Source organism: Coffea eugenioides, chromosome 3 (genome assembly GCF_003713205.1).
Source record: "Coffea eugenioides isolate CCC68of chromosome 3, Ceug_1.0, whole genome shotgun sequence".
In the NCBI taxonomy this organism is placed as follows: domain Eukaryota; kingdom Viridiplantae; phylum Streptophyta; class Magnoliopsida; order Gentianales; family Rubiaceae; genus Coffea; species Coffea eugenioides.
In genome coordinates this window covers 1,702,577-1,728,046 of record NC_040037.1, presented here as the reverse complement: position 1 = coordinate 1,728,046, position 25,470 = coordinate 1,702,577, and the positions used below count along the sequence as shown (strand labels likewise).

General features: G+C 35.8%; 4 protein-coding genes and 1 pseudogene across 5 annotated transcripts; 2 read left to right on the top strand and 3 right to left on the bottom strand.

Annotated features, from left to right (window-relative positions):
- Positions 1-2,158: 2,158 nt before the first annotated feature.
- Positions 2,159-2,713, bottom strand: LOC113764942 (omega-hydroxypalmitate O-feruloyl transferase-like). Its single transcript, XM_027308986.1, has one exon. The coding sequence runs from the start codon at positions 2,711-2,713 to the stop codon at positions 2,159-2,161; it is 555 nt and encodes a 184-aa protein (XP_027164787.1).
- A 20-nt stretch (positions 2,714-2,733) lies between these two features.
- Positions 2,734-3,632, bottom strand: LOC113764941 (annotated as a pseudogene).
- Positions 3,633-8,885: 5,253 nt separating this feature from the next.
- On the top strand, positions 8,886-14,592 carry LOC113765600. The gene is made up of 4 exons (XM_027309831.1): positions 8,886-8,915; positions 9,126-9,199; positions 10,551-11,288; positions 12,237-14,592. Exons 3-4 carry the CDS (start codon positions 10,551-10,553, stop codon positions 14,097-14,099), a joined length of 2,601 nt encoding a protein of 866 aa, XP_027165632.1. The 5' UTR covers positions 8,886-8,915; positions 9,126-9,199; the 3' UTR covers positions 14,100-14,592.
- Positions 14,593-17,456: 2,864 nt separating this feature from the next.
- LOC113765501 lies at positions 17,457-19,574 on the top strand. The gene is made up of 3 exons (XM_027309707.1): positions 17,457-17,798; positions 18,299-18,423; positions 19,036-19,574. Exons 1-3 carry the CDS (start codon positions 17,657-17,659, stop codon positions 19,321-19,323), a joined length of 555 nt encoding a protein of 184 aa, XP_027165508.1. The 5' UTR covers positions 17,457-17,656; the 3' UTR covers positions 19,324-19,574.
- Positions 19,575-19,753: 179 nt separating this feature from the next.
- LOC113764482 (mitochondrial thiamine diphosphate carrier 2-like) lies at positions 19,754-24,912 on the bottom strand. Of its 2 annotated transcripts, none has more exons than XM_027308395.1 (8): positions 24,487-24,912; positions 23,959-24,098; positions 23,116-23,232; positions 22,161-22,272; positions 21,602-21,729; positions 21,150-21,302; positions 20,726-20,869; positions 19,754-20,234 (listed from the first exon to the last, which is right to left on the bottom strand). In XM_027308395.1, the coding sequence occupies exons 2-8, from the start codon at positions 24,073-24,075 to the stop codon at positions 20,016-20,018; spliced, it is 990 nt and encodes a 329-aa protein (XP_027164196.1). In that variant the 5' UTR covers positions 24,076-24,098; positions 24,487-24,912; the 3' UTR covers positions 19,754-20,015. The 2 variants fall into 2 exon arrangements, with proteins under 2 accessions (XP_027164196.1, XP_027164197.1); XM_027308396.1 differs by having other exon boundaries at positions 24,746-24,912.
- Positions 24,913-25,470: the final 558 nt, after the last annotated feature.

The window sequence follows — 25,470 nt, the reverse complement described above, 5'->3', positions numbered from 1 at the left end:
CAATACCAATATAATCTATTCGGATATTCCAGTACCATAATGTGTAAATAAAGAAAGAAATCAATTAAAGCTATTCTAGCCGGTCAGCGACAAGATCATCTAGATGTTTGACTGTGTAAATGAGGATTATTCGTCTAGTCGTCACTCTTTTTGGAGTTTGGAATGCTGTAGTTCTTGATCAGATGAGACATGTAAGCGAGCAATATGAAAGAACCAAATATAAGTGTCCAAAGAGAAGTAAAGGAGAGAGAACTGAGCATGCATGCAACCAGTAATTAATAGCAAGATTTTTGGAGAGCTGCAAACTCAATAATGTCACTTAGGCAATGTAGGTACGTACGCGGGCGACCTAATAATTTCTTTTTGTTTTCTTTTCTTCCTGAATGACGAAGTATTAGATAGATTTTAAGGATGGTGTTTACAACCATACATCAAACTTCTAACTTGAAGATGATTTCAAACTAACTAAATTTTATATTTTTTCATTGTATCTCCTCCCGACTGCCTCAATCCAAAATTCGTATAACTTATGGCAAATATTATTGTTTTCATCATTCACAAATATATTAGCGTAATTACTCATCTCCATCGCATTTTGAACTCAAAGATTAGGCACAAATATTAATATCTTTATTTAAAAGAAAACCAATAACTTCTAGCAGAGGGTGCTTTCAAGAATATGAAATCCTACCTAACGATTTAGCTCTAATTGAGGGCGTAATCGATTGTCTTCTTCTGCTATACTCGTTTGATGGTGAATGTGCTTGCCAAAGTACATTCAACTAGCTATCGTACAATATTGGATTCAACAAAGTGTTCACATAATTTAATGAAGTTGTGGATTTTTTGAACGCAAGTAGAGAATATTCACTGTTGAAAAAATACTAGTGTCCTAATTTTGGCCATACAAAATCCAGATGTGCGCCCCAATGTTGTCGGACTAACTAATCGATCCCATTGGCTGAGAATGTTAATTGGAAAAAGGTTAAAAAAAACAAGGACATACTTATGTTTCTCAATGAGGTTGCCTCTAAAGCATGTTTAGATTAAGATTAGAATGACTTGGATGTCAGAAGTTCCTTTTAACCCTCCTGAGTTTTGACTAAGAAGTTCCTACCTTGGAGAAAATGTTCATTATCTGTCTGTGTTTTGTCTTTTTAATCATCTGCTTCTTCCTTGTTAGACAGCCTTTCTAATTTAGCATCTTAAGGATATTCGGTGGCCCAATTGCGTTTCTATTTTTGAAAAGATTCCACCACCCAACCTTATTCCCTTCGTGGCTTCTAATCCGGATCCCAAAAGATGGACTTTGTTACTTTAGGGTTTTGACCAATTCTTCCGATCGATGCCAGCAAACCAAACGGTTCTTTGGAATGCCCAAGTCATCTTAATTAGTGCAAGGAATACATTATCAAAGTTGAATTTGATTTTTTCTTTAACCAAGAAAAAAGAAGACACAGAGATACGGTACATCAAATTTTATCAGCCAGAAAACAGCATTCATCTTCGTAATTCCTTCCAAATATCATTTGATTGTAAGATCCAAGAACTAGTAAGAGCATGTAAGAGACGCAAAAGGAAGATTTATTGAAGAATTTGTAACAAACTTGAACAAGGAAAAAACGTTGAAATCTTTACAAAAAAAAAGAAAGATGCAGATGAAGTATACGAAAACTTACTACGTTATGCAGAAAACTTGGAGGAGGCCGGTCGACTGTGTGTTATCCTAACTCTTCTCTGTGTGCGTCTAAATTCAAGGGACAGAGTTAACCAAAATATAAGAGTGATGATCTCTTTGTCACCCTCTGAGCAACTTCAACTCCTGTTCATTTTCTGGCGGATTAGCTCAACTTGCCAACTTGAACTATATATTCAAATTGTAGACATCACCCCTAGCTTTACAACTGCATAAGAATCCTAGCTTTACAACTGCATCAGCTCTTTGCACATAAGTACTTTGCCTAAAGTTGAAAGCTAGTGCATAAGAATCCTAGTTTTACAACTGCATCAGCTCTTTTAGGTGCAAAATGAAATAAAGTCGATGTAGAATTAGTAGTTATCTTCTCACCATATGATCAACAGAGAATAGAAGTTACTTTTTTTTTTTATTTAATAACTGTGCTTTTGTAGATGTCCAACTAGCTAGATATAATTGGGTTTAAATCTCAAAGACACAAGACACAAACTTCTGCATAATCTCCTTTTCAAGGCCCATCCAAACATTAATCCCATCGCCATTTCCTCCACTACTTTCATTAGATAAAAGCAGGACAAATTCATCATTCCCACTCACAATTGGACCACCATGAACAGTCTTCCCAAAGCCAAAATCAAGCTCTCTAAAACGCAATTTCCACCAAGCTGATACATAAAAGCTCCCATCACATCTTGCAGGAATACCTTTATTTACCTCCAACCAATCTATGACAGACCTTATATAATCGTTTGTCACCCTTTCTCTTGCTTCCTTTATCTTCCCAACAGCAAAGGGCAGTGGCATTTCAACCAAATCCTTCACTTTTGCAGTAGCAAACGCTGTGACAACTGCATTTCCAGCAAAGTCATTTGGCAATGGTGGTGAAAGTTTGGACCTAATGTCCACAGCAAAGAGAACAGTTGAAAACTCATCGTCTTCATCCTTTTCAAAGATTGCCTTTGTTCTTGCTCTCCAAATATGAGCTACAATAGCTTCAAAAGTTGAGCATTTAGTCATGGCTTTTTCTTTGAGTGACATTAACATATCAGGAGTAAAAGAGAAGAGCTTGTGAACATATATATGAGAGAAAATAAGCGGAGAAGGATGTATTCTGTCCTGTGTGGTGAATGATGAGGGAAGAGATGAAGTCTTAGCCAACTTCACATATTCATTGTGTGGATAACTGATCTGCGGAGGAGTTCTTGCTCGAATGCACGATCTATCATTGTTGATTGCTTCTACCTTCAGACCTTCACCTCTACATATAGAAGCTAGATTGTGAAACATATCACTTGCTGATTTTCCATCAAGAATAGCATGATTCGTGGTGAATCCAAGCGAAAAACCACCACAACCAAATCTTGTCACCTGCATAATCGTAAGAACAACGAATCACAAAAACTAAATGGTGGTTTTTCCATTTTTCAGTTTCTTCATTTAAATTAAAAAATGATTGAAAACTTGCCTGGATTGTGAATATTGCTGTTTCAAGAAGGCCTTTATATAGACCAGGGCGATGAATCAAATGATGGAATGTTGGATTTGGCTGTGAAAGATCCCCAAGCTCTTTCAGTGTAAGTTCAGATGTTGCACTCACAAACAAGACTCCAGCATTATTGCATAAAAGCTCCACTCTCTTGGTTTCTTGATTGAAGTTTAGCCTCCCAGCCATGAAATAATATGGACCCAAAAGTACTTGTACAGCTTCTTTAACTCTTTCAGCAGCATTAAGTGTACTTGAAGGGTTCTTAACGTTTGAAGGAACCTCAAAGAAGAAGATGGTTTCCACCGGAAATACTAGAGCTTGGTCAATGTTTGACAGGAATATGGTTTCTACTGGTAAAGAATTCTTTACCGAGGAGAATAGTGAAACTGGCTCTTCCTTGACTACGTCTTTTTCAGTCAACCAAATTACATTAGTCTCCTTATTGACCATTGTGAGACTCGAAGTCAAAGATCCTCCAAACTCAAAAGATGTTTATTCTAGGCAAATTTGATAATACGACTCCCATTACTGGGAACAATACATATATATAGACATGGTAATTATCTTAGTACAAAATTCATGTTAGTTACTAAAATGTCGATGAGGTGAAGAATGCATGGTCTTTCAATTTTTACATTGTTGGGTGATAAATTTATAATCATACACATTTTATTGGTCCTAAAATGTTGGCATGAGATTTTCATTTCTTTAATCCAAGTGATAAATGACTCTAAATATTAGCCATCTTATGTGGTGATGCGTCAAAGAGTGTGTCCCCAAATACCATAAGTTTATTTATGTATCTATGCACTTTATTTTTTATTATTTGCTCTCTTACTATTCATTTTATCATATAGTCTAATAAATAAAAATTTATATGATTAAAATAATAGTGAGGGCTCAATTAACAAAAAAATGAAAGTGCAAATAATATTTTTCTTATTTATTTCTGTAATTTATGTGCAAGAAAAAAAAGTTGGTGGGCTGGTGATCAAGTTAAGGTCCATTACCTAATTAAGCGTTTCTATGGTTCGTGGCTTAGGTCTCGTTAGGCACTCTTTTGAAAAGAGTCCAAACCCTACTGGATTGGACGGTTATGAAAGGGAACGTCGTTTAGTATTTGCTTGAATCCTACTAAGCCCTAAGACTGCATGTCGCTCCACGTAGGGCGTGAGCTTTTTACCCTAGAGTCAATAATTAACGGCGATAAGAAAATTGGTTTCAGATTTCATAGGTTTTAACGTACGACATGAAACCGGAGGATAGAGTACCATTGGTACCATATCATTCAACTTTTCTTTTCCTTTTGTTTGTATTGCTTTCTTCATTTTACTCCATTTGCCCGGAGCCTACACAGTAGATTATTTTTTGAATTAATCTTTTATACATTGACAACATATGCACTGTCAGTATTGAATGAACGATAACTGTATAAAATTTAAATTTGAAATTCAACTTTTACTTTTACATAAATGTCGTATATCCAACCAATCGTGATAATATATATATTGTCAGTACATACAAAATTTACTTTTACTTTTTTAATTCGTAATATATCTTCTGATGTCTATGTAAAATTACTTACATAGATATTGAAGTTTTTTTTACTGTATTCCTTCTAGACTAGATTGCATTTTACATTTTGACGAACCACACGGTTGTATGTCTGTTATGCGCCGCTGTACTTGTATGAACAAAACATGGTCCCAAAATTGCTGAGCTTTGACTTCATTGAAGCTATTCTTAAAAAGTTTGTCTTATCATTTTTTTTCTTTTGTTTGGCTTTAAAAGATAAAGTGCTTGTTTGGACAGCAATTTTTCAAAAAAATTGCTACGCTTTCGTGAACACATTTCTCAATCATCACTTTTTTACCTCGTATATATCAAATCGTTACAGTAATTTTTCTGTAAAAAAAATGCAATCGAAACAAGTTTGATCAGCCTAGAAGCATGAGTTATTGACGAAGTACTGCTAAGTAACACAACAAATTAAGTGAAGCTTAACAAAGGACACAATTACATATCTTGTTGCAACAAATGAGATCGGGGTACGTAGTATGGCTAAAAGAGAGAAACCGGAAGAAATAACTTGCTTGACCTAAAATTCAAAACAAAAGAAAAAAAAAAAAGAGTTTGGAATATTAAAGAACTTATATCGACGGAACATTTGGATTGTGAAATAATAACTAGGGGTTCGTATATATTATTTCAATAGCCGTTACAAAAAGTAATAAATATTTTTGGCAATCTAAATGCGTGAAATCAGATAACTTTAGTTGCCTGTGAAGTCATAATCCAAGGACAAATAATGAGACGAAGTTGAGGTCCTAAAAGCTTAAAGATGAAATTTTCATTTAAAAAAAAAAAAAAAAAAAAAAAAAAAAACCATCTATAGCCATTTATTTACCAACGGCTGCGGTCAAAAACATTTTGACGAGCAAGCGAAAAGCAAATCTGTGGGCAACAGGACTGCCCACCCTTTTGCACCTCTACCACCCCAGATGCATCGATCGTAATATGCTTGCTCAAAGTCTCATCATGCAGTACGTATATGGGCAAATTTGATGACGTGCAAAATCACCATTAACGTGCCTAGCTAGCTAATTTGCTTCGTCTGTGTAAAGGCAAAATGGTGGGCTAGCTATCAAATGTCCGTTTGCAAAAGAATCAAGAAGTCCTAGCTAGGTTTTGAGAAGAATCCAACCCTTTTGGAGGACTAGGCTAGCTATTATTATTTGAAATTAATAATTTGTTTAATGAGTAACTTTTTTTTTTTAGGCCTTAGACAGCATGTACTGTTTCTAGTTAATTTCCAAGCTTCACCTACAACCTTCATACCCCCATTCAGCTTTGAGGATCATTATTATTGTAATTTTACTGCAGATTTTAGCACGAAAACATGGCAAGAAAGCAGAGAAAACTATATATGAAAAGACCTTACCTGTATATATATATATATATATATATTTCTTCTTCTATATATATATAAGCATATATATATCCTTTAACACTTGTCGTGATGAAGTTTCTTGGACTAGCACGTAACTAAATTGATGTAACATGACAGCCCATGAATTGCTCGAATATATACATATATATATATATATGTGATGTATATAAACATCAAACTCTTGCATGTAGATTACTACTGACTGACTGCTTAAGAAAGAAAAGAAAATTAATTTCTTGGATTCAAAAAATTCGTCACAACTCGTTTTATTGGTTTCCATCTATGACTGATATTGGTAGAGTGAGATCCAGCTTTCAACAGGAAAAAGTAAAAGATGATATGAAAAATCAAAAACCAACAAAAGATAAAAGAGTCGGGTGCAAGCTTTTTTCCCATAAACCGTCCCTTATCCTACACAACCTGGGACATGTATGATGCCAAATCACGTTGACACGAGTGACAAGGAGGTGGATAGAAAGAAACATTTTCCAATTTTCTCTTATCACTTTTTTTTGTATCAACTCTATGGATAAAAAGATTAAAAAAAATAATTTCCACATTTTTTATCTACTATATAATTAACTGTTACTACCAATTTCTTTCTCAAGTATCAGCTCATTTGTGGTGGGGTTACAATGGATTAAATTAAAAACACAAAGCCCATGCACACCTTATTATCCCGTACGGTTAAAACTTAAAAATCCTTTAGGTTAATTCAGCTCTGCATAAGCAACCACTACGAACCCAATCCAACCCAATAAAAGTGTTGAACCCCACGCCTTTGCGGTGGCTGTGGGATGTGGGCGGTGCCCGGCAGCCGCGCTGACGTGACCGAGCAAATCTTGCTTAGTAGTCAGCATTTTCTTCGTTCTTGTTCTCCATCCTGCGCAGTCAGGCTCAGAAAAAGCGTTGATTAATTTACTATAAAACAGAAGTTTTCCGGTGAAGAAATTCGTTTTCTATCTTTTCAAGCTATGCTCTTTTTTGCCACCACAGATGCAGAAGAAATCCTCAACGTACATTAAAAAGACTGAGAAACACCAGCCTACTGATTATTATTATTATATATAGATATATATATATGGTTCTGTTCGAGGAAAATTATTTAACTTGTTATTTACCTACTTTTATATACATCCGATCTGAGCAAATAAACGTATAGAGAGGATTTTTCTTTCATTTTATATTTTCGAAAAGTGTACAGACAGTTGAAGCGTAATTGAAATTCATCAAAAACGAACAAATATTAATAAAATAAAATAGGCAGCAAAGCCACTCTAGTAACTAACTAGTCACCTCCGCATCCAGAGAGCGTGCCGTACAGTCTCTCCAAAGACTCCAACTCTCCAACCGCGCACGCCGATTCAGTAGTGTGAAATCGGTAGACTGCTCTATTTCTCTCTCTCTCTCTCTCTCTCTCTCTCTCTCTTTTTTTAAAGAAAATTATTAACAAGATTTCATTTTTTTTTTGGTTTCAAAATTTTACCAAAATGATCTATAATGTGTTACGTCGAGCATAATTATTCTTGTTCTCGAGGCTGAAACTAACTAAACAATAATAAGTATTTTAATACGATGAACAACATCAATTTCAAAAAGTGCCCTGCTAAATTATCCATATAAGTTTAAGTTGAAAATTTTGCTGGCTGTCATATGTATACGTGTTATAATAGATGTTTGGCCATTATTATTAGATACGTTATAAAGAATACATGAGTGTAATATAAATATCGAGCAAAAGTCAATATTTTATCAAGAATTTTACATAGACGTCGATGTTTTTAGAGGATTAGGACTAATACAACAAATATAGGCGTTGTGTTTAGATTTTTCAATTAGTTCATTGTTATTTCATTCCATTTAAACTTGTGTACAGTCGCTAAAAGACAATATAATTTTCTTTTCTTGTGAAATTCATATATTTTGCCTATTTTGTCTCGTCAATTTCATAACAACAATAGGTAAAATAAATTTCAAGAAAATAATTGCTGAACAACAAACTATAACAATAACATTAAATGTGGCTCAAATGCATGTATCATTCAATAGCCATTACTATTTGACAATCCATATAAAAGTTTCTATTTTCACTTCATACCTATAAAATTCTCATTTTGTATGTAGCGACCTAAATCTTTGATATAAGATGTTACAAAACTTTGAACTTCTACACATATCCTAATCCAGTCCAATTGTTAATATCATCGTAACACCAAAGAAAATCTTAAATTCTGTTAGTTGTTCTTTATGTATTTACTAAAGCTAATCGCTAAACTTTAACGGAACAAGCAATCAAAATTTACCAAAAATCAATGGTAATCACATGGAAAATTTTCTATCAAGTGTACATCAATGACATTGTTAACTTTTAGAAAGAGTTGAGGAATAGTAAAACCTTAGGACATGATGCATGTAATAAGAACTCAGAGTGCAATATACACACAGCACCGAAACTTCATAATTACAAACTACGGTAATCCCAACCACATCCCAAAACCCCTTCCTACTTGCGCGTGGAGGAAGACCACGACTCCTGCCTTCAAATGGACCCTCCCCTCTTCTCTAAAAGCTCATACTAGTATTCCTAAGTTGTTTTCTATTCTACTCTGAGTACTCTCTCTCTTTCTCTCCACAGCAGAGACTAGCAAAAGAAAATAACCAAAAGAAACAACGCATAGAAAAGAAAAGAGAAAAAAAAAAATTTTACAAGTCTCTCATTTTTTTCCTTCTCTCTCTCTCTTCGAAATCAACCATGAAGGCTTAGCTCCCTCTTCACAACCCAGGTACAACTCTGCCCCCCATCTTTTTCTTACTTCACACACTCAAATACACCCAAAAACACTCACACGAAAACATATCTTCCTTGTTTATATATGTAACATGTATGTATATAGATAAATGTTCATGTACAGTTTTTCTTTTTTTTTTTCTTTTTCTTTTCTGTTTTGGTATTTATACTCACGTTTTCTTTGTTTTTAATCTAAAACTCGCAGACCCATTTCCTTAACTTGCTTCCTTCACGTGCCCCTCAAGCCGCTTCTCTGTTTCTTGCCTCCAAACTAGTCAGGTAAAATTCTGCCCAACTTTTTTATTTTTTCTTGCATATATGTACTTGTGTTTATTTATTAAATGGTATTGTTCAATGGTGTTGTTTTATGGTTTTGCGTATGAGTTTTTGCTTGAGGAACACGATTTTGGAAGTGGGTTATGAGAGATATGGAGTGTTAATGGAGTACAAATTGGAGGGATCACATTTGGAATTAAGAAAAAACATGGTGGACATGGTAAAATTTCGAACTTTATTGTTTCTGCATTCTTTTGTCCGTTTGTTTGTAAGTAGACTACTTACATCACAACCCAGTCTCGCTTCTCTTTTAGTTTTCCGTTTCTAATAGAGCTTTGAATGTGGCTTTGTAGTTTTCTGTTTTCTTGTAAAGTTGGGGGTCTTGCTGGTTTCTATGCGATTTAATGTGGTTGTTATCGTAATCCAGGGTAAAGTTCTCTGCTTATAATCAAGTGGGGTTGTTATGTTTTTAAAAAATGGATCTGGGGTTTCATAATTTTCATCTTAGGTTCGTAGCGGAGCTTGGTTTCTTTTAGTGGCCGAATATTTTTAGTAATTTCTGTTCAAAAATTCTGTAATAGCTGAAATTTTGCATTTGTGCTATTGAATATCCAATCGTACTGGTAATCTGTATTCTGAAATTGCATACAACATCTTTGCTCGTACGTTTGTAAGTGTTGACTTGTATGTCTTTCTTTAGTGTGGGAATTAACTGGCTCTAGATAAGGGCTGAATTACACGAAGAGGGTTCCCTCTGTTATTTTTCATTAGCTGTCATTATTGAATACTGTGGTATTTTCACGCCTCATTATGCTTTTAGTCCTCTTGACATAATATTAAGGATTAATACCAGTTAGGAATAGCATTTTACTTCAGTGAGTTATAAACCGGAAAATTTGCACCTTCATATGTTCTCCAGTTTTTGCATGTCTCAGTTTTTAAAATCTTCATTTTATTTTTTATTTAATTTTTTATTTTGATTTTGATTTTGATTTCCATTTTCTTTTTCTTTTTTTTTTTTCGGTGAAGTATGCAACAGCCTTCACAAGAATGAAATAGAGACAGTTTTTTTTGTAAGGCTGTCTGCTTGCGAATTTAGTTATCTTAGGATAAGTATCAGTAAGGATGGTCTTTTCTGCATTTTAGCCTGTTTTGGCAGTCAGAACTAGTTTGAGCTTTATGGAGCATACGCCGTTGCAAGTTTTTCAGTTATGATTGTGTAATGTTGAGTTGATCGTCAAGTAATTTCTTCTTTGATTACTTCGGCTCATTGCACATTTATGTACCCAATATGCATCTTGCTACTTGGATATTCATGTGTACCTTACGAAATTTTTTTTGTTTCTGTTGGCAGATGGTTTCACTTGATTCAGATGAAAATGGTCATCTCAGCAATGAAATGATGATCGATGCCTCACTACCTTCCGGTGACTCCATAGGTTGTGATCTTTTCCGAGAGCAGGAAATTTTTCCCCGAGTTGGAGCCAATTATCAGGTTGAAGTTCCTATACTGGTTCAGAAGTCAGAGTACCTTTCTTTGGTGAAAAATGTGGCAAATACAGAAAATGGTCCTGTGGAACTTAATTGGGGATTACCAATTCCCGTATTTATGGTCAGTCAGGATCGTGCAAAAGAGAATGCGAAAGTTTCTCAAAGTCTAGAAGTTTTCAGCACTGATGATTCAAATGCTGTACTGGACAATGGGGTACCTGTAGGAGAATCATGTGGTGCAGTACTAGAGGACAGAAGGGACCAATGCATATTCCCGGGGTGCAGCATTGTCCCAGGTTGTGCAAATGGTTCATGGATTGATCTTGAGAAGAAATGTTTCCTCCTTGGGCTGTATATCTTTGAGAAGAATTTTGTTCAGCTTAGGAGGTTCATAGAAAGCAAAAACATGGCAGACATCTTGTCATTCTACTATGGGGAGTTCTATCGGTCACATGACTACTGCAGATGGTCTGAATGTAGAAAGATGAGAGGCAGAAGAGGTGTATTTGGTCAGAAAATTTTTACCGGACTGAGGCAACAGGAGTTGCTGTCTCGTTTATTTCCAAGGGTGTCTGGAAAATGCAAGAATGCCTTGTTGGAGGTATATGTGTTGCTTGAACTCTCATTCCAACATATTTGTCCTTGTTTGCATTATTGCAACTTGGGGATCAAGAGATTTCATTAGTGATTTTTTCTGTGGCTGCTAATCTCTGTGGTTAACTTGAATACTTAGATCTAATGATGCAGCTTAAAGTTGCGTCCTGTAGGGCCTGTGGCTGTTGTCACTTCATGTGTATATCTTCAAAGCATCCATGTAGTTGCTTTTTAATGCATTGCGGTACTACCTTAGATATTATAACATATAGTAGCTTGCTCCAGGAGCAAAACATGGATGTCCTCATACAAGCAGAAAGTGTTGTATTGACAACTTAATTGCATTAACTCTCTCCATTCTCTCTTTTTTTTTTTTTTTTTAAATAATCTTAGTGTCTGTAATTTGGTGTTGGAGTGTTATATTGACAACCTAATCATACTTTCTTGCCAATCACAACATGACTTTTCTTCAGATAGAAAAGGAATTTTGAGCTATTTTGTTGACATTGATTGATTCCTCATACAAGCTCCATTTCTTTATTTACAAAATAAGTTGTCTCTTGCTTCACGGTGCGGGGTAGCTTCAGTCAGTATGCCATGCAAAAAACCACTTTGACCTTTTGCTCTAACTGCAAGTATTTCTAAATTTTTAAAACCAGAAGGAAAATTAACTTCAAAAGCTTTGAATGAAAATTATTCTGAAGTTGCTGTTGAATGAGTGGATCGGGCTGATACCTTTCCAATGCTTGTAAGTTTCTTGGCCTTTTAGTTGTGGTGAACACTATGCTTATGAGCAACATATTAAAATCATTTTTTTGAAGTTTGTGAAGATTTAAGTTAACTGGAGACCATTCAGAGTAGCTGTTTCTGGTTCATTTCATAATTTACTAAAGCACTAATGGTATTTTGATAGGACGAACTTCCTGCTTGTTTATCTTTTCTGATCATGTGGCAGGTTTCTAAGACATTTGTCGAAGGGAAAATGTCATTGGAAGAATATGTCTTCTCTTTGAAAGCTATGGTTGGATTGAGCTTGCTTGTGGAAGTGGTAGGCATTGGTAAGGGAAAACAAGACCTCACAGGCATGGCTTTGGAACCTGTAAGGTCAAATCATGCCATTCCTATGCGCCCAGAGATACCAACTGGAAAAGCGTGCTCCTCTCTCACATCCAATGAAATTGTTAAATTTCTAACAGGAGATTATCGATTAAGCAAAGCACGGTCCAGTGATTTGTTTTGGGAAGCAGTTTGGCCCCGTCTTTTGGCAAGAGGATGGCATTCAGAGGAGCCAAAAGATCCTGGTTATGCTGCTGGTTCCAAGAATTCTTTGGTTTTTCTTGTGCCTGGTATTAAGAAGTTTTCCAGAAGAAGACTAGTGAAAGGGAACCACTATTTTGATTCTGTCAGTGATGTCTTGAGTAAAGTTGCATCAGAACCTGGGTTAATTGAGCTTGAAAATGAAGTGGATGAAAGTAAGAGGAAAGAAGAAGAATATGAATGCAACAGGAAGAGAAAGTTGGAAGGGGATGACATGCCTAATCAAAGGCGCCGCTCTTACCTTCAACCTCGCACTCCAAATCGCGGTAGTGATGGCATGAAGTTTACAATTGTAGATACAGGCCTGGAGGACGCTCGTAAAGTAAAGGAACTGAGACGCCTGCTGCGTGAGTTTTCCAGTGAATTCAACTCTGGAAATTCCTACGATATCATTGATGATGATTCTTCCGAGGTCTCAACCGAGGAATCGGACTCTCCGGATATGACATTACACAATAAAGGTGACAATGATACTTCTAATGCCTCAAATCATCTATCAAATGGAGAGATACTTCCTGATAAAAAAGATCTTCAAATTCATGCTCCAACTTGCGAGAATCATGCCTCTTGTCCTGATTCAAAAAGTATTCCAATGAGTGATTCCTTGAAAAGGAAACAGTCCTTTGAAGATAAATGGCCAAATAAAGAAGTGACAAAAGACCACTTGATCCAGAGCCCTAAAGAAGAAAATGTAGATGATAATGTAGATGACATGAACCCTGCATTCAAACGGGCTCGGGGATTAACTGCCTGTAACCACCTGGAAACAAGCAATGTCTTGACAAACCCAGCAATTCTTCCTAAGTCAGATTCAGAATTGTCTAGTCGCAGCTCTGATGTTCGTGATTTTGCAGAGAATGTTCCTCCTCTAGTGGCTACCCCCCCAGATAAGTTGTCTTTGAGTAATTCATCAAAAGGCAGCCCTACTGAGAGTGTTGAACGTGATACTGTTAGCTGCCTTGTTGCTTCAGACCCCCAACAGAGCTCTCAGAACCCAACACTCATTGATCTTAATATACCTCAAGTCCCTGTAGATTTTGAAACTGGCAGCTTGAGGACAGATGCAACAACTGAGAACCCAGTGGACCATGATGAACTTGAAAGGGCCCCAGATAAGGTTAATCCTGAGCATCAGGCTAACATGAACCTACAGAGGCGAGGTACGAGAGTCAGGCCACCAACTACAAGAGCACTTGAAGCTCTAGCACATGGCTACCTGACAGTGAACCGGAGGCGGAAGGGTAGTGAAGCCAGATCACGAGAGAACATGAGATCGCGACCTTCACGACGTGCTCGTGGTGCAGGGCAGGGAGTGGCATTCCAATCAGTTCATCAGCTAAATTTGGGAAGTGTGGATCCTAGGTCTGAGTCTGGCAGCAATTCTGTGGATTCCACAGTTCAAGGAGGTGAAAATGTTGGCAAACTTCAGGTGCAACACGCGGGAAATGTAACACCAATACCAGGCAATGTATCTGTTGAAGGGACCTCCAGAAACATTTAGAATTGTTGGTGAGGTAGCGCGTCAATTGGCAAGTTTTAGAAACATTTAGAAAGATATGGTTTAAGCTGCCTCTATCATTGGTGATGAGCGAAGTTTTCCTGTTATTGATTCTTGACAACTCAGTATCCTCTGTAATTTAGAATAAGTGGAAGCTTTTTAAGTTGGAAATGCTATTGGCACCATTCTGTAGATGCTGATGATCAGAGACAGAAGATGGAAGGGTCCCTGTAAAGAGTCTGACCCAGTTCTGTATGTTTTGAATATCCAGGCTACAGTTACCAACCACAACCAAAAAGCAGAGAGTAAAATATGCTTTCCCATATCTCTCGATCCCCTCCCCCAGCCAAAATATCTTAGATAACTCCTATACCCTTGCTCTTAGGCATCCTTCGGCTTTTTTTGTTGCATAGAACTCATTATAGAAAGACGTGTCTGAAATGCTTATGCAGACAATGTTTCAACGGTTCATAAAGTAACTGTTACTAAGTTTCGAAATTTTGCACCAATGTTTGTTTGTTTAATCTGTCTGTTTTCCCTTGTAACAAATAGTGAAGAATGAAAACTGAACATTGTTGCTCAAGAGCAGAGCGTCTCCTTCCTAGAAAACCGCCATCTTGATACCACAATGTTACTTGAAAAGGTCCAACAAGGCATGCCTGTGTGCTTGTCAGTCGAAACTCCTGGCCAGTTACCACTTCCAGCTTCTCAATTTGTTTTGTTCTGTCGAGTGAGTCCACTTTGATCAAGGATGTTTGGAAGCTTCTGTCGACATTTACAATTGGTGTTGATTCTAGCTATATGTTTCTTTGAGAGTCTGACTAATGTCCGTCAATGGCTTAATGATTAATTCATTATCCAAACTTATTACTTTTAAAGAATTATTAATGTATCATGCCAATTGTTATATTGCTAAACTTGGGGGTCGTCTGGTAACGTTGCTTCATGTTTTCAATTTTTGTTTTGTGGAATTCAACGAACAAAATTAAAAAATAGACAAGGAAAACGTTTACGAAAATGAGCCTTGCTTTCAAACACCAAAAATGTTTTATATTATTTTCAACCTTTTGAAAGAAACTTAAAATAGAAAACCAAATAATTTAAGTTGTAATCATTTATTCTCATTTTCGGTCAATCACCAATATGCATTGTCCCGCCCTACTACGATGCCACATCCTTGATCCCACTCAATTTATTCTCACCTAACTCTAGCTCGATCGAGATTGACCCAGACTTTGCTATTATTAAACCTATCATTTGGGTATAACTAGTTGAGTTTTGACAAATCCAAAATTCAATACAATGAAAAAAATCTCAATTGTTTTTTCGAATTTGACCGGCTCAAACCTCACAAATGTAAGGCAAAATCTTGGGTCATTTATAAAAATGGGCTTAGGGTCTTGGGTCAAGATTGAGTTAGAGATAATTTTTGGAAGAAAAAAAATATGTTTTAGGCTTTCAAAATGTTTATGTAATGCAACGAGTACAGAATAATAAATTTACATATAGTGTAGTGTAGTGTTTTTGGCTTTAAAGAGAGACACCAAACTTTACAAAAGGGAGAAAGGTCAGACTTCGAGAATTGAATTAAGGTAAGGGATCTTAAAGTCATCTGACTAATTTTCCTACCAATTAAATTGAGTATTGATAATAATATGATGTACTATTTGTTTACGAAAGAAGTACCGTTTGCTGTCTCAATTAAAAGGAGATAACACAAGGTGATTTTTAGGTTTTTTTTTTTTTTTTTTTGGGCTTTCGACCTCTAGCAAGGCCATCTCCATTGATGCTTTTAATTTTAAAGAAGAATCGAGAAATTTAATGAAAAAATTTGAAATCCTTTTAAATCCCTCTGAGTTGTTTAGATAATTTGGAAGATATTTAAATTTATAATCTACCAATTATTTAAATTCATATATGCATGCACTAAAATAATTAGTAGATTATAAATCTAAGTACCTTCCAAATCATCCACTCAACTTGGACAAATTTAAGAAAATATAAATTCTTTGTCAAATCTCTCATTCCAAAGGTTGCTCATGCTTGTTTCAATTATGATATACTCCGACTAGCTTACAATTTGGCAGTTTTGGACCTGGGCGCAGCCTAACCCGTCAGCTGCGAGGGTCAGTATTGCTTCTTCCGAAGGATGATTCTAATGCCCACTTTTTTTTTCTCGCAAATGATTAAGAACACACGCACACAGTTAGAATAACATTCGGAGAGTCATCAAAAAACGGTCCAAACGGACAATCTAAGGAGACCTACAAAGCAACCCGATTCTAATGCCCACTTGTTGGCCCCAAAATTCCACTAAGCACTTTCTAATATTATTCTTTTATTTTGACCCTTAGAACACAAAAGTACAACAGCATAAAATCTGAAATTATATATGTATATGAACAGAAATACGCTTTTATATTAATATATTCTTTGCTTATGAACCAACAAAAAAAAAAAAGGAAGATATCAATAAACTGCTGCTTGATAACCAAATTCTAAAACATAATCGAAAATACAAGGTGCGTGCTTGTATCTAAGTTTATTTGAATTTTTTTTTTGCAAAAATTTTTGAGATTTTATGTACGTGACATATAAAGGTAATTGAAAAAAATAAAAAAATAATTAAAAAATATGTTTGTGATACAAGTAAATTTTTTTTCCCAATAATCACGTACACAATCACACTTGATTTTTTCTAAATGATAAGGAATATTTGAACAAACTACGTATTTGTATACAAAAAAAATTAAATTGTAAAGATTTGGGAAAAGAAAATAGGAAGAATTAAAATTCATTAAGTGGGGTGTAATTCGAGAGAAATTAGTGAATGATCAAATTACCCTCGCAATAATGTGCACTTTATTGAATTACATATGCAATTTAACGAATAAAAATGCACAACTTGGTGAACGCATACATACATATTTTATATATATATATATGTATATGTATATATATATTCAAGTTTATATACTAAAATCGAGAAATGTGCCCATATGTATACCCAAATGTACGTGTATAATGTATGTGCACTAAAGATGATTTTGCAGTTCTATTTACAAAATTAATTTTTTTATTATTTATGAACAGTAACTTAATACCTCATTTACAAATAATTTCAAATATTATGCTCTACATGTGAATTTTAATTCTTTTTAGTTCCTTTTTATTTTAAAAATTTTTCCAATTTAAAATTACGAAAAAAATGAAATTTAGATATAAGCTCCTAGATGCTGCATAAAAGCGACAAAGCCACGTTAACGCTATTAACCATCTCTTGTCGTTTAAGAACTACCTCCACGTACGTACGTATATATGCCACACTCAATTAAAAAAAAAAAAAAGAAAAAGAAAGAGAGTTAATTCGCAGATGAGCAGCTCAACTTTCTTCTTCTAATTGCTTGCTTACTCTAACAGGTTTTTCCATTTTATGTAGATTTGAACCTTTTCACTTTTTGTTCTTGAATTTTAGAGGAAAGCAAAAAGAAATTAACACTATAAATTTAGCATCCGGTCAAAATCAAGATTATAAGGTACTGGGAGAATTGGGAGAGAAAATGGGTCAGGCAATTCGTCGAGCAGCTGGAAGAATTGGGAGTACGAAAGTCGATACGACGCCATCACAGCTGAAAGAATCTGTTGAAGTGAGGCCGCCGCCGGAGAAGTTGAAGGTCGACAATGCCGGTTCCGCCTCCACCGGTGAGTAAAGGTTCATCAGAATAATCGGAAAAAGAAAATATGCGTAATTGTATTTGCACTGTTTTACCATTTCTTTTACACTATCTTTATGAATTTTAGGGTGATTTGGCTTTTGATAATGGATGAAATTTAGGTTAAAAGGGAGAATTGTTTGGATTTCGTTGGTTTTTCCTTAAAATTTGCCATAGTCTTATAGAATATAAATGAATTCTTTCATTTTGTTCGTCACTCAAAATGCAAGCCAACTAGTTTTGGAAAACCTTGATATGTTTAATTTTGAAGTTAATTTTAGTTGCTTCATTAAAAAAAAAAAGTTAATCTTAGTAGCTTCATGGAGGACGATGAAATTCTGATAACTGGAGTCTCAGCCTCGCAGGCGATAGTCTTTTCTCAGCCTCCGTTAATCATTTTAAAACTATGTGTGGAGAAAGGAATTTTTTTTTAAGAGTTATGTGTGGAGATTTTGTGCAAAGTTAACTGAGATTATTGATCTGTTTTAGGGAGCATGCCAAAAGTTAATTCTGAGAATGTTCTTGAAGAGCGAGATCCTCAATATGATTCCATGCTTGGTCATATGGTTGGGAGGATTCGAACTAAGCCTGGAGGGAAACTTGAGATGGGTGAGGTTAGTATATAAAATATTTCATGCTCAATTGCTTCTCCAACGTTACTCTCAAACTTCCAAGTGAAAAAAAGAAAAAAGAAAAGGAAGAAAAACATTGCTGCCTTTGTCTTATTATGGTGTGAAACTGTTCAGTAACTCAACATTATTGTTTCTTAAGTTCTGCTGTAAGTACTAATAGCTGCTGTGAAATTTGAAATATATGTATGGTTCTATACTAAGAGGGTTGGACAAGAGTTTTGCCATAGTTGGGTCCTTGCATTGGTTTCCATTTATTATTTCACTTCCTGTGTACTTGGAATGTTGCGAGAGACCTGTACTAAAGAGATTTACTTGATTATGGGGGACTTTGATTGGTAACTATAATGTAGCATAATTGTTTGCGGTCCATTTCCAGCCTATCTTGCTCACATAATGGTACTCATCCAAAGGATGTACACAGAACATTAAACTTCACTCTGAAGTCCGGACTAGATCTGCATGCCCTTATCATATTGTTTTGCCTTCCCTCAACATGACCTGATCTTATGATTCGATGCAATTAATTTACTGGTTCACCATAAAAATCTGCTGGTTCCTTAACTGCTCGACAGTTGATATCGGCTTGTATGACAGGCATTTGTAGTGGAGAAATACGATAGGCCTTTACCAAAAGTAAGGAATACAACACCCGAGTCAGGCAGATACGAGGAAAGGCCTGCTCTTCCAGGAACCTTAAATGTGGCACAGCTGCGCCACATAATGCTTCTTTATCAAGGCAAGGCTGATGACCACAATGGACCTATGCGTATCACACAAATTGCTGAGCGGTTCCGGATTGATGTTGCACAGGTTGAGAAGATCCTGCAGTTTGTATCACTTCCTCCAGAGGACAGTCGTAGAAAGAAAAATGATCAGTACTGACCTTTTGACTTGTTTGTCATTTTCTGCCTGCCTGCATATGAGAAACGGGATTTTTGTTTATGATTGTGAAGCGCTGAATTTATTAAAAGCCAGGGTTTCTGATTACGATTTGAGCATTAGAGACTGGTTTTGTTTCGCCAAATTTTATTAGGTTGTTCAGCAATAATCATGACTGGGCGGTTGATCAACCGTACAAACGGCCAATGTCTCTGTTATCAGTCATAACCAGGGCCGGCCTCCTTTTCTTTCAATTTATAGTTCAAAGCTCTATTCTGACCGGGTCTTCCATAATCAAATATGTAGTCTCTCTGCATCTGCGTGGTCGATTACATTTGCACCCTACATATTGGAACCAATTCTGTGGACCGAGCAGGGAAGTTACTGATTATATATTTATAAACATAGAGATCAACCAAGTAGATGACAGCACTTCCCAGAGCTAACATATACCCTTTGGCATTAATCTCAAGCAAAATTCAAACTCAATTATAGGGCCAGCTAAACCTATTTGTTGTGTTATAACTTCTATCGTGCGTACAAGTTACGGCTTGCAGGTGCAAGAATTTGACACTAGCCCTCGTATTTCCTCCTATAGAAGTTGTTTCAATAAACTACGAACTCACAGAATAGCGAACAAAATTACTGCCAAAGGGCAAAAGAAAAAGAAACTGAAGAAACGAATCAGTATAATTTCAAGTTGAAACAGACTCCAACCAGTCTGACGTGAATTCATAAGCAACAAAAGTCACAGCACCAGCAGGTGCAGCTTTGACTATTGACGGAACAATTCCCTTGTAAAGCCCTGCCCAGCCTTCTGTCTGCAAAATCCGGCAGAGGGCATCAAACATATTTTTGTATGCACGATCCTCAACTCGAGCTCCATACCTAAGATCCCTTGGCAATCCTTCAATCTGCAGTAAAATTAGCTTTTATGTAAGAGCTGGCATTAAACACAAGTATCAATTCTAACTTGTCTTTTTTGAACCCTCCTCACTCTTGACAATACTTATTTCCCGTTCGTAATATTCTATATAATTGATTTAGAATGAATGACAAAACTTTGTATAAAAGAAAAAAGTCGATAGTTTGTTCAAAAAGAACTGGCAAAAACCAACATGCAGAGAAGAAAGCCAAAAAAGGACGAATCCTTCAGCAATTAGCTAGCTCTTGATAGTCTAAGCAGGTCTCCTTTCTACATATTTATCCTCCACTTTTGAAGCGAATTTCAAAAAACAAAACAGAAAATAGAAACATCAGTGGCAATATATATATTCTGGCAACGAATAAAGGTGATGCCAATTTCGATCAATAATGATGAAGTCCCTTCCAGAATTGTTTGACAAATCATAGTGTTGATAACAGAGATAACAAGCTGAGAATAAATTGAAAAAGAGAAATTTACCTGGAACCTCTTCTTGACCACATCAAGTGGATGACAAACAGCTTTAGCACATGTACCAGCAGCTAGCCCACAAAGGAAAAGCTGGAAGCTCGAAAGAAATAGGTCTGATTCGTTTGGATGAGAAGATCTGTGTCTGTTCCAAGCCTAAAACAATTCGGATAGATAAAATTAAAGTCTAGAACCATAAAGTTCCCCTCCCGATTCAAGATAAGTATGAAATCATCAAGCAAGAATCTAATGGAGCATACATCTTTACAGCTTTACCTAGATCCTATGATTGGCAATGGAAGGGGAGGGAGGAAGTCACAAACAAATATATTTCCACTCAAATCTATGCAATGTATCTCAAGATTTAAGAGAAGCATGACATCTCTCAGAAGCTTCTTGCTAAGAAGAAGAAGCTTATTAAGAAATAGAAGCTAACCATCGTCCAACGCTTGAACGTATCATATGTTCCAAACTGAAGGCCCGCATAAGGAACAATTTCAATAAGTGTAGGTGTCAATCCAGCATAGAGCCCTCGGATACCACGACGCTGGAGTATACTAAGAAAAGCAGTCCTCATGGTTGGATACACCTGAATAGAAGTTAAGTGCATAGGATAAGATTATCAAAGTAAGATGTTTTAACTGAAGAATGCAAGCTACAATTTGATTTTTAATGATGATTGGTAACAAACTTAACCTTTGCATTAAAGTCACCCTTAAAAAAATTTATAAGCACCAGAAATTGGAAGACTCCAATATATAAATTTTTGCACAGAACAGAAATTTCTATTCCATCAGTCGCTTCACATCAAAGTAATGATTTAGTGACAAATGTCAAAAGCAATTCAGTAAAAGGTCTAAATTTGTGTTCTATGTTCCAATACAACACCTTTGGCTCTCCCTGTGAAGCTAAAATGGTCCTCAAAAGATCAAATGGATAAGATCCAACAGTAGCTGCACAGCCTGCCAATGCCCCACTGACATATGAGAGATAAGGACTTAAATGAATATGATCTTCTGCATTGACAAAAAAGAACAAGGCCATTGCATTAGACCAAAAGGCACAAGGTAAGTCACATAGCATTTGTTAGAGGCACTCAAAATTATTCTCTAGAATTAAGGCTCCAATCATGGCCCTTGAGTAGACAGTTTATATAGGAAGAATCAGATCTCGGATTTGTCACAAACCAAAACTGTATCTAAGATTGACATTCAAAACCATCAGAATTGTAGACATACAAGTAGAATAACAGAACCACAAGATCGCAACCCTTAGATGATCAAACATGCATCCACTTCATATCCACATGAATATGATATAATTATGGATATGCTTACCAGCAGAATAAAATGGGCAAAAGGTAAAAGCAACTATACAGGAGATTAAATTGACATAAAATCTGTTACACAATTTTTTTTTTGCAAAGGAAATTGGAAGTTTAAACAACCTGACTTTGAAGAACCAGATGCCAAGGTCTTCAATTTGTGTAACACTGTAAATTGTATTGCTGTATAAGGCATAACCATAAGTAATGCTGGGACATTTCCACGCCAAAACCCCTATAATGAGTTTGAATAACAGAAAAATTCAAAGAAACTGCAAAGTAATGAATAAAAGAAAAATATGAGCTGCAAGGCCAAGATTTTTAATATGTAAATTTTTTATAATAAGAAACTACATGAATATGGATATGTCAATTAGCAGCCTGCTAGTTTTAATCCTGCAACAGCATGAAACTGGCTACACTTACAGTCAATAAAGATACATACAGATATATACACACGCATGCGTGCTCGCGCGTGCGCGCACACAAATAGCTGGTTCTCTCAGTATCCGAACTGTGTAACATAGAAGACTGTTTGTATTCCCCTAGAGTGTGTTTCCCAAAAAATTAGGAAATTCGTGTAAGAATAACAAATTCTCAGAAAAGGAGGATGGAAAGGATCTTCATAATTATTCAATTCTTTCATTCTTCAATACGCTTTGGGAAGAAAACTACCCGGATAGCCAAACTAAACAAGATATTTTCCTAACCTTTAATCTATATTCAGCTGATATGATCCCTAGGAGTCTAAAATAGTGCGCCTAGTAAATAAAATCAGTACATTTAGGAAAATTACCACAGCTCTGTACCAATGCATATATCTAAACCAAAAGGAATCAGCTTCTTCTACCAGAAGGGAAGAACAAAAGCTATCGCACTATATAATTGTCTAACATGCTATGTAGAATTTAGACTTGTCCCAAAAAACAAATCTATGTGGGGTCAAGTATGATTGATACGCATGTTTAATCAAGCATTATCACAATTCCAACTTTAGGACAATCCCAACAAGAGATGTTTTCAAAACCCAAAAAAAAAACCTGTGCCAAAAATTTTAAAAAAATTAAAAAATCAATACCGGTAACCTTTCCTCTCTGAAGATGTCCTTAGTTGCTTGCCACATACTAGTGTATTTTGATGGTCTATAAGAATCTTTGCGAAGCAAGGCCCACTGAGCAGTAGGCTCAAGTTGAACCTGGCAATTGCAACACAGAGAAAAACTTACAACTGTTGATCCTAGCATGTACAAGAAGACCCACAAGAACATAGACACAGAAATTGGAATGCAGTAGAAATCCCATCAAATGGTTGATTAAAAAAGTAGAAAATAACTAGGGTGGAAAACAACCAGAAGAACACCTAAATCTTCACTCATTAACCTTGAATAAAATCAACGAGTAGAGGAGAGATCCGCCTGGCATATTAACATTTTAATTAGCTTGTCAGGCCTCTTCTTGTCATATTTCTTTCAACATTTTAGACCTTTAAGCATTTTAGAAATTCTATAAATTTGAACTAATTATTGTTTGAAATGTGATTTCTCTCCTGAATGAGATACAGTAATGTCAAGAGAAACAAAATTTCCCTCCCAAAAGCGACGCATTTTCCTCAAGATAAACTCGATTACAAAGAACTTGTTAAAACAGAGACAAGCAATGGTGTGATCGACTTTCCAACCAGAATCTCATGAGTTAAAAATTCTAAAACTAAAGAAATGTTAACAGAAGTACAGCAATTAAAACCAATCTGGAGTTGGTAAAAAATTTAGCTTTCTTATTGGCTAATTTATTGTACCATAACAATTGCAGCAGTTTTGTAACATATCCAACAATCATGAAAATCAGAAGCAACACAATAAACGCTCCGCAAAATCACAACTCAATTCACATTTTAGCTTGATAAGATATGATTAAAAACCAACCTGAAATCTGATCTTAATAACATCAAGAGGCGAAGTAACGGTCCTCGACACAGCACCCGAAATAGCCCCAGCCGTGGCATCAATCAATGCCCTTTTCAGCTGCCCTGGCTCCTCCATTTCGCACTAAAAACTACAACAACCTGCACTCCCCAATTCCAAGACGAAAAACACCATCAGCCAAATTTCAAAAATCCAAATATTAACGACTCAATTCATCGCCTAAAAGTCATTTGCCAGAACTAAATACATAATAACCAGCAGCAAATATACCAGCTTAGCATTCCTTTTTGGGTTCGAGCGAAAAAACAAGTACGGACAAATGGGTCTCCCTAGTAACTTAATTAAAAATGGGCAGAGTTTACAGAAATCCACATGGGAAATATGCTTTATCTCGTCCAAGAAATCAGCGTGGTTACATTTTAATCTAAAAGTTCTCAATTGTAATACAACTTAAATACACAAAATCTGGCGATAACTATAACAACATACTAAAACATAAAGGGAGGGAGAGGAAAAGAATAATAGTACCTAGGTGTAGAGGAGACGGGAAGAAAAAGAAGAATCGGCATTGACAAATTCAGAGATTGGAAATCAAAAAAATGACAGCTTTATTTATATTGACAAATTCAGAGATTCGAAAGAAAAAAAAATGACAGCTTTATCCATATATTTCAATGCGTAATTGGGTTTTCAGATTAAAATGGGTAAAAAAAATCAATGTCTTGAGCTTTCACTAAAAATTTGTGAAAGTACAATACGGGTTTTGCAGAATTAAAAGGGGTTTTACTTTTCAAGGGTAAGGCGAGAAGAGAGTCAGAGAGATGATTCTTCTTCTTGGTTGGACATTGGAGTGGGCGTGGGAATGTACTAGTAAGTAAGTGGTAATTTGAAAAGTTCTGCTACTCCATCATTCTTTGACCAGGGTATGGGAGGAATAAGGAATCGAAAAGACGGGTGGAGGGCTAGCCGACGATAGAAGGAATGAATTTGGACATTATAAAAAAAAACTAGTGCCGCTGCTCTTCATTTTTTTTTTTCTCTCCGGCAACCATACATTGTATAACCTACTCTATCCTAATTTATGGGAGGGGAGCCTAAGGAGGCTTGTGTATTAGAAACTGGTAAGTATACAAATCCAACTAGATCAAGAGAGTGCTGGTGGCCACTGAGCTAAGTTCAGTGGTTAACTAGTACCGCTACTCGTTAAAATAATTCTTTATTGATATTAATAACTTTCCTTTTTAGGGTAATTTATTAATCTAATAGTATCAATTAGTAGTTAATGGTACTACTAGGACAGAAATGAACTTAGAATGGAATGGAACATATTTAGCATTCAGTACAACTTTTTCGTATATCTAATTGCTAGTATTAATTAATCATTTTACTTAGACAGTTTAATTATTTCTCTGTCTGTTATTCAATGTCACTTTTTCAGCAATATCAACTTTCTCCGTAAATTACAAGAAAGGTCAACTAAAAGTTTTGTAAGCTAAGTAGTCAGTGTCAACG

Excerpts from the sequence above, each read along its gene's own strand:
- LOC113764942 (XM_027308986.1), bottom strand. The coding sequence starts at position 2,713 with ATGACTAAATGCTCAACTTTTGAAGCTATTGTAGCTCATATTTGGAGA.
- LOC113765600 (XM_027309831.1), top strand. The coding sequence starts at position 10,551 with ATGGTTTCACTTGATTCAGATGAAAATGGTCATCTCAGCAATGAAATG. Across the intron at positions 11,289-12,236 it reads GCAAGAATGCCTTGTTGGAG|GTTTCTAAGACATTTGTCGA; the intron begins GTATATGTGTTG and ends ATCATGTGGCAG.
- LOC113765501 (XM_027309707.1), top strand. The coding sequence starts at position 17,657 with ATGGGTCAGGCAATTCGTCGAGCAGCTGGAAGAATTGGGAGTACGAAA. Across the intron at positions 17,799-18,298 it reads TGCCGGTTCCGCCTCCACCG|GGAGCATGCCAAAAGTTAAT; the intron begins GTGAGTAAAGGT and ends GATCTGTTTTAG. Across the intron at positions 18,424-19,035 it reads GGAAACTTGAGATGGGTGAG|GCATTTGTAGTGGAGAAATA; the intron begins GTTAGTATATAA and ends CTTGTATGACAG.
- LOC113764482 (XM_027308395.1), bottom strand. The coding sequence starts at position 24,075 with ATGGAGGAGCCAGGGCAGCTGAAAAGGGCATTGATTGATGCCACGGCT. Across the intron at positions 21,730-22,160 it reads ATCTGGTTCTTCAAAGTCAG|AAGATCATATTCATTTAAGT; the intron begins GTTGTTTAAACT and ends TTGTCAATGCAG. Across the intron at positions 21,303-21,601 it reads CTTCACAGGGAGAGCCAAAG|GTGTATCCAACCATGAGGAC; the intron begins GTGTTGTATTGG and ends ACTTCTATTCAG.